This window comes from Lepidochelys olivacea (genome assembly GCF_965140295.1).
Source record: "Lepidochelys olivacea isolate rLepOli2 genome assembly, chromosome: 5".
NCBI lineage: Eukaryota > Metazoa > Chordata > Testudines > Cheloniidae > Lepidochelys > Lepidochelys olivacea.
Genome location: NC_140415.1, coordinates 4,496,697 through 4,504,903, shown reverse-complemented (window position 1 = coordinate 4,504,903; position 8,207 = coordinate 4,496,697). Strand labels below are relative to the sequence as shown.

Here is an 8,207-nt window from a genome sequence, read left to right as displayed (position 1 = left end):
CATGACTTTTGTGATATGATTGAAAAGACACTTACATACTTACCTCTAAAGTTGAGCATGTGAGTCAACCTTGTGTGCTGGTGAGCATGCAGATTGAAAAAACCTTGTTCTTGATTCTGAAAGTCTCACACATAATGTGACATAAGACACACTCATGCTTCACTTCAATACTGACTTATATAAATCCTTGATTTTACAAAAGTTTACATTTGATTTCAATTGACCTAACAGTGTTATTTTAGATAAAGAGTGGCTCTGGCAGGCTCTGAAGGGAGTATGTTAGTGTCTCATTGCAGATGCATTTAACAGAAGAGAAAGTGGAAATTATGGACATCATCCAGAAAGCAATTTATAAGATTCATTCTTGCAAGTAACAATCTTTGAATTACAACTACAGAATCTTTTTCCTGACCCATATTTAACTGAAACAGATATTCATAAAATGAAACAGCATAATAAGGAAACTAAGTTATTTCCTCTGCTTCTTTCAGCAAAGTTTTGAAGCTTCAGAACTATTTCAAAAGTACGTAAACAGATTTAAGAACACTTAACTGCAAAAAGCTGCCCCACAATCCCTTTAGAGAAAAGAAGCATTAACCCTTTCTGAGGCTTTAAAGATGATTTGTAATGGGAAACAACCTGTTGGACCCTTTTACAATTCTTTAAGAAGAATAAAAGTTCAACATATTAACCCTTTCCTCCTCAATCACAGCTGAGTGTGCTCAGGTTTCACTCTAGTCCAGTCCTCTAAACGTTGGGCCTCTGGCAAAAAGAGGAAAGGATGGAGACAAGATTTCTGATGTAAAACACAAGAGGGAACTTTATTTTAAACCCTGCTTTAAGAATCATAAAGGAATGGTAAAGGGAAAAATAATTTTTGCTTTGGTGTTCACTATTAACAATTGTATTGAACACGTATACAGAGCTGTATGTCAAGATGATTTATACCAATTACTATCCTCACAAAACCCCTGTGACGTACATACAACATCCCCCATCCTCCAGACAAGGAAAATGAGGAATAGAAGGGATGTGACTCCCCGAAGGTCACACAAGCAGTAACTGTCAAAGCTGAGATCCCAGCTCCTTATTCAGATCACCAGTTTCTCTCAAGGGATTAGCAGAACATACCTAAAAAAAGGGAAACTGAGCCCAAAAGCTCTGTTAGGAGGTCCAGTCCAATAAAATGCCATTGCAATAGCTAGTTAGGAAAGCCAAAAATGCAACCTCAAGCTCAGAGTTCTACAACACAGCCCACTACCCTTTCATCTCTAATACAGACACATGGCTCACTCAGACGGCGACATCTTCAAAGCCGCATCCAGGGCAACTGAAACCTACTCCATTTAATGCAGATTAGTTTTGGCTTCATGACTCCTGGCAAATTACCATTAAACAGAGTTTGGGCAATTCTGGTCTACCTGGCCTCATTTTTAAACCATAAGCCACAGAGTATCACCAGAGAGGTCTTCAACAAAAAACCTCATCAAAATAGAATGCCAGACTTGTTATGATAATTTATTTGCCATGGCTATGACCATATCTGTTTTCACATGGCCCTCGTCCCTCTCCCAATTGTGCTAGGTTTCAGCTCTTCTCTATCAAGGAGCTCAGTCACTCTGTGTTTGGTGGTAGCTCTTGAGCCACACTAGGTGGCTTGGTTTTTTGTTCTTGACGCCATTAACAATTGCTTCTGATATATCTTTGTCTCAAGGCTTTTTGTAGGATTCTCCACGTCCCCCAACAGATCTAGGATGCTTTCCTGTGTGGCCAGGCCCCCTTCCTCCACCCTGCTTTCTCTTAATTTGTCCCTGGGACTCTGCTTTGAGTGTCTCGATCCAGAAGGCATCAAAAGAGCCTGGTGCCTGATACCCAGGCTCTTGGGAATCTAGTGCATCTTTGCTCAGCAAGACACATATGGCAGGAATATTTCTCTTCACTGTCAAGGCATCTAGACCAGCCTCAGGGACGATGGGCTCCCAGATCTCTTCGGTCTGTTTGAAGAGCACTTTGGTGATTTGGTGGAGTCCCTTGAGCCGTCGCTTCATGATTTCCACACAAGTGATAGTCTTGCTGATGGCTTTGCCAGAGCCAGTGAAAAGAATCTGCCTAACTGAGTCCGACTCCATCTTGCCGATGGCATAACCCATAAGATTTCTGATTTTGCTGCCATCCTTCACTTTCATCTCAATAATATCTGAAGGCAGGTTGGTGAATGGAAGGGGAGAGGGCTTCTCCACAATCTTGGATTTCTTATAATTCTCCATTACATACCACTGTAAATTAGAAGAACAGTATCAATGAATACTTCTAATTATGATTCACAAAGGCAACATACCTAAATTTACGGACTACATTATCGGACTGATAAAAGTTAAGTAGAATCCACACTTTATTCATTTGTGTTACCATGCTACCTAGGAGACCTCGTCATGGACTGGGACCCCATTGTGCTAGATGCTATATTCTGACTTCTAGCATGTTCTGGAGTAGCAGTTCTCAACTGGGGCTCCGTGGGCCACTGGGGGTCCACAAGCCGTTTCAGGGCTGCTTGGAGCCCCAAGCCCCAGCGGCTGAAGCCTGGAGCACCGGTGCCAGAGCAGAAGCTCCCCTGACTACCCCCCCGCCAGCCCCATGCAGCTTAAACCCTGAGCCACCCCCCACCCCAAGGGGCAGAAACCTTGAGCCCCCCAAGGCTCCCAACCCTGCTCCAGTGTTGGAAGCCCAAAGACCCCCCCCCGTGGAGTTTATATAGCATGTTGGGTGGGGCTCCAAAGGAAAAAGCTTGAGAACCCCTATTCTAGAGTACCTAGCTGAACTCAATAATCCAAACAGTATCTTAATTCATATTTAACTACTTGTATTGTGGCAGCACCCAGGGATCTCATTCTGCTAGAGACTGCCCAGACACACAGAAAGACAGTCTCTGCTCTGAAGTTATTTACTCATGCTGCTTAGATTTGCCTCGAAATGATCAGGACACTTTTAGGCACTACAGCTACCATGTTATAGAACAGAGGTGGGCAAACTATGGCCCACAGGCCAAATCCGGCCCACGGGTCCCTCCTGCCCGGCCCCTGAGCTCCTGGCCTGAGAGGCTAACCCCCAGGCCCTCCCCCGCAGCCACAGTTCACAGTTCACTGCCGCCGGTACAATGCTCTGGGCAGCAGGGCTGCGAGCTCTTGCCGGGCAGCGCAGCTGCAGAGCTGTGGCCTGACCCAATGCTCTGTGCTACACGGTGCTGTGGCTGGCTCCAGCTTGGCGGCCCGGCTGCCTGTCCTGGTGCTCTGGGTGGCACGGCTGTAGTACCGCCAGCCACCAGTGTTCCAGGCAGCACGGTAACGGGGCAGGGGGGTTTGGATAGAGGGCAGGGGAGTTTGGGGTGGTGGTCAGGGGGCGCGGGTGTGGTCGTGTGGATAGGGGTAGTGGCAGTCAGAGGGTGGGGAATAGGGGCTTGAATGGGGGCAGGGGTCCCGGGTGGGGGAGAATCAGGAAGGGGGTTGGATGAGGCGGCAGTGGTAGTCGGGGGCGGTCAGGGGACAGGGAGAAGGGGTGGTTGGATGGGGCGGGGGGTGCAGTCAGGAATGAGAGGAGGGGTTGGATGGGGCGGCGGTGGGCAGTCAGGAGCGGAGGGTCTGGGGGCGGTCAGGGGGCGCGAAGCAAGGGGAGCCGGATAGGGGGTAGGGGCCGGGCCACACCTGGCTGTTTGGGGAGGCACAGCCACCCCTAACAGGCCCTCCATACAATTTTGGAAATCTGATGTGGCTCCCAGGCCAAAATGTTTGCCTGCGCTCACGAGGGTGGGGGCGGGGGGGGGTGGATGGCGGGGGGAGGAGGGGCCCCGCTCACGAGGGTGGGGGCGGGGGGGGGGCGGATGGCGGGGGGAGGAGGGGCCCCGCTCACGAGGGTGGGGGCGGGGGGGGGCGGATGGCGGGGGGAGGAGGGGCCCCGCTCACGAGGGTGGGGGCGGGGGGGGGCGGATGGCGGGGGGAGGAGGGGCCCCGCTCACGAGGGTGGGGGCGGGGGGGGGCGGATGGCGGGGGGAGGAGGGGCCCCGCTCACGAGGGTGGGGGCGGGGGGGGGCGGATGGCGGGGGGAGGAGGGGCCCCGCTCACGAGGGTGGGGGCGGGGGGGGCGGATGGCGGGGGGAGGAGGGGCCCCGCTCACGAGGGTGGGGGCGGGGGGGGTGGATGGCGGGGGGAGGAGGGGCCCCGCTCACGAGGGTGGATGGCGGGGGGGGGGAGGGGCCCCGCTCACGAGGGTGGGGGCCCCGCTCACGAGGGTGGGGGCGGGGGGGGTCTCTGATCAGAGGTGCGGGGGGGATGGAGACGAGGGGGTGCAGGGGGGCAGGAACAGGGGAGGGGGCATGTCTGCTTGGGGCTCGGGGAGGGTGGATATGGGGGGTCCCTGTCCGAGGGCTGGAAACAGGGGCTCAGAGAAGGGGGGGGGGTCTCCTCTCGGGGGCGCGGGAGGGGGCAGACGCAGGGGAGGGGGCAGGCCGTGAGCGGCCGCGGGGGGGCTCTGTCCCCATCCCGAGGGGCCGGGGTCTGCAGCTCGGGGCCCGGTGGGTGCGGGAGGGAGACGCGGGGAGGCCCCGCCCCCGCCGCTCTTACCGGTCCCGGCCGGAGCGAAGGGCCGCACGCGCCGCCGGCCCCGCGAGCCCCAGGCGGCGGTTTCCGGCTCAGGAGCGGGTCGCGCGGGCGACGTCAGGGGGGCGCAGAGTGACGGTTGGGGGCGCGTGCGCCAACGGCCGCCAGTCTAGCCCCGCCCTCTCACGTGAGCCCCCCGCGCCTTGTGCCGCCCGGCGTCGGCGCTCGGCGTCGCTCGCGCGCTCGTCCCCAACGGCCGTTGTTGCGTCATGGCGCCCGCGCTCGGTTCCCGGCCGGAGTCCCTGCCCGCCGCCTGCCAGGGCGGCCAGCCCCGCCCTCCCGCGCCGTGTGCGTGGCGCCCTTGCTGCTCAGCTGCCCAGTCAGGGCACCCCTGTGACATCAGTGGTTACTATGACAACAGGTTGTGAGTGACGTCTCCCGCCGGGGATGCTCCGAGGCAGCGCCGGGCGCCCCCGAGCTGGCCGGTGCCTGGGGCAGGGGTCAACCCGCCGCCCACCGGCGTCCGCCTGGGAAAGCCCCTGCTCCTGCCTGGCCACGCAGAAGGGCCCGCAGCCCCCCCTGGGGTGAACGGGGGCCAGGGTGGAGCCGCTCCAGGGCTGCTGCGGGACAGTTTGGGACAGGAAGTGACGGGCGTGTCCGTTGAGCACCAGCGCGGCGGTCCAGGTAGCAGGAGAGAGGCTGGATAGGCCAGTGGACGGGGAGTCAGGAGAGTGGGGTCTTATGTCTGGCTCTGCCACATCTGGCTGTGTGATTTGGGGCAAGTCATCTTATCCCTCTGTTGGGGACCCTGGGGCCTGGCCACTGGGTGACTGGAGGGGATGGAAGACCCCGAGTGTCGATGAAGCCCCCCCCTCGCACGAGGCCCAGGTGTCCTTGGCCCCCCGGCCTGGAGGCGCTCGCAGCCGTTATGCTGAGGATCTGCAACAGTATGCTGCGGAGTCAGACGGCCTGAAACTGAGCAAGGCCACACAGGGCAGATACGGAAGAACAATGCTGAATCAAGCAGCTTTATGTAGAGTTTAACAAATGATGCCGAGAACCAGGGAACTAGCTGGCAACGGGATTGGCTGGCTAGATGGAGACTTGGGGCAGCTTGCTATTGGACAAGTATGCTGGGGAAAAGGATGTATAAAAGCCTGTGTAACTTCCTGCTCTGTGTGCAGGATTTGAGATTTTATTCTCCCTGTACCTATTTGAAGCTTCAAATAAACTTTTCTGCTTCTCCAGCCCGTTGTGATTATTGGGTGTAGCACACCGGGTAATGAACCACTCAAGCTGTTGTTCAGCCTCTCGGCACTGGGTGCCGGCAACACCTCGTGCCTCCGTTTCCCCCCTTCCCATCCTTTGTCTGCGGTATTTGGATTAAGCTCGTCAGGGCCGGGACTGTCTCTTGCTATCTGTGTGTACAGTGCCCAGCACACTGGGGCCCTAATCTCAGTTGCGGGCTCTAGGTGTCACAGTAATACGAATAAATGTTAACAGCGACAACGTGTCACCCAGTCTGGAATCTGGCCGGGGTACTAGAATTTATATATCCTCCTCTCAGAGAAAATGTCATGGGATCTTCAGTGAAGACAGGTGTTTAGGGCCTTTTGGTTTTACATTTCATTCAGAAGAAAGCACCTTCACCAACACAGGGCCCTAGATCTTGGTCCAGGCACATTTGTTTGGTTCTGATTGAGCGAGAAGAGCACCAGCTACTCTATCACCTCAGCAACTTGGATTTTCTTTGGATGTCTCAAATCCAACTACTGACTGTCTGCCCGACAGCCGTTATGGCCCTGCAGCTGGGCCGCTGTAGTGTACAGTACTGTAGTGTAGATGCTTCCTATGTGGATGGAAGGAGTTTTTCCATTGCTTAGTCCACCTTTCTGAGAGGAACTAGTGAGGTTAATGGAAGAATTTTTCTATCGAGTTAGCTGTGTCTACATAGGAGGGGTGAGTTGACATAACTATGTAGCACAGGATGTGACATTTTGTACAGCCTTGAGCGTCATAGCTAGGTTGATTAATTTTTAAGTGTAGATCTGGGCTCAGTCTGAAACTGCTTAGCTTTTGAGATGCAACAAGTTGTTAGTCTGAGCTGATATTACCGCAAGGCTTCTAGGACCTATGAATATCTTAGTAAAATATGTTATTTAAAGACTTAACTGCAGTAACACCACTGAAAAGGCTGATTACCATGTAACCCTTCTGCCCGTCAGAGTTGGCAGCAACAAGGGCCGGGTTCAATATCTAGGGGTTCCATTCCAATAACACAATGCAAACCGGCTCGAGCCCCCACCCAGTGACCTGGGACCAATATATACCACCCCCGCTGGGCGCCTCCAAGAGGCAATACTTCCCCTCTCGCAAGCACCTAGTCTGAGTGTAGCAAAAGTCTTTTAATAACAGAGAGAAACAATGTGGCATTATGTTGGGGAAACACCACCAACAGGATTCATAACACAACCCATGAGCAAAAACAACCCCACCCCAGGCAAATTGGGGCATGCCCTTTTCCCTTTGGTTCTTGAGTCCAGCAACCCCAAATCACCCAAAGTCCCAAAAGTCCAATGCCCCAAAAGTCTCTGTCCCTGGTCAGGGCAGCCCCAGAGTTCGAAAGTTTATCGGCGGAGCTTTACCTCCCAATCTGGGTGGAAATGGGACAGGGGTAAGAGGCACCTTACGTGATCTGAAGCTGACCGCCCCATAGCTCCATAGCGGCGCTCCGCTCCGCCAGCCACCCCACGAACTCCTTCGCTCAGCTGCGCTCCGCTCCGCCAGCCGCCCCACGAACTCCTTCACTCAGCTGCGCTCCGCTCCGCCAGCCGCCCCATGAACTCCTTCACTCAGCTCCACGGCCCACAAGCAGCTCCTGCCATCCACACACTGCTCCGCGTCGAACTGCTTCACCAGCCGTCCCGCAAATTGCTCCACAATATATCTTCAGGCTCCCCCACTACTTAACACAACACTCAGTGATTTCAGCTCTTAGGTGAATTCAGCTTATAGTAGGGGAGCCCCAGTGCTGGTGCACTGTCAGCCCAAAGTGAGCTCAGCAGCCTATAACTAGACTTCTAATGAAATCAAAATTAGCTCTGATATTCCACAGTGGAGAGAGGAGGAAGTGCAATCAGCATGTAAGGCCCTCACCAAGGGGCCCATACCACCAAGTATTAATACTTGTCCCCAGCCTCTCTCCATTCACACAGTTTTGGAACCCATGACCCTTGCCTAGCGAGTGCTACTTAGTTGATGGTGAATCCCTCCATCATAACAAAAGGCCACGTACAGTTCCAAGCACAGTTCCCATAATCAGGGTAATAGCAATTTATTCTTCCTGCCCCAATAACAGAGACACTGGGGATCCCACAGCAGCCAAAGTGACCATTTGGGCAGCTATGGTCTCATTCTAGGCGTGGTGGGTGTGCCTATGCAAATGAGATCGGCCCCTGAAGTTCTTTTCCACAACTTGCCACACCTCACCACCAGATGTCAGGGTGGAGCTCATCCTGACACTGCTTACAACCAAAATAGATATAGAGTAATGAAATCATAGTTTCTTAGAGCCAAGGAGTCTTAAAATGAAATAGTAGCAATGATGAATTATGGGGA

At 54.2% G+C, this 8,207-nt stretch overlaps 1 protein-coding gene across 1 annotated transcript; it reads right to left on the bottom strand.

Annotated features, from left to right (window-relative positions):
- Window positions 1-802: 802 nt before the first annotated feature.
- On the bottom strand, window positions 803-5,826 carry RPP25L (ribonuclease P/MRP subunit p25 like). Its single transcript, XM_084628333.1, has 2 exons — window positions 4,614-5,826; window positions 803-2,276 (listed from the first exon to the last, which is right to left on the bottom strand). The coding sequence occupies exon 2, from the start codon at window positions 2,265-2,267 to the stop codon at window positions 1,710-1,712; it is 558 nt and encodes a 185-aa protein (XP_084484459.1). The 5' UTR covers window positions 2,268-2,276; window positions 4,614-5,826; the 3' UTR covers window positions 803-1,709.
- Between the last annotated feature and the right edge of the window lie 2,381 nt (window positions 5,827-8,207).

Coding starts and splice junctions, on each gene's coding strand:
- RPP25L (XM_084628333.1), bottom strand. CDS start 2,267: ATGGAGAATTATAAGAAATCCAAGATTGTGGAGAAGCCCTCTCCCCTT.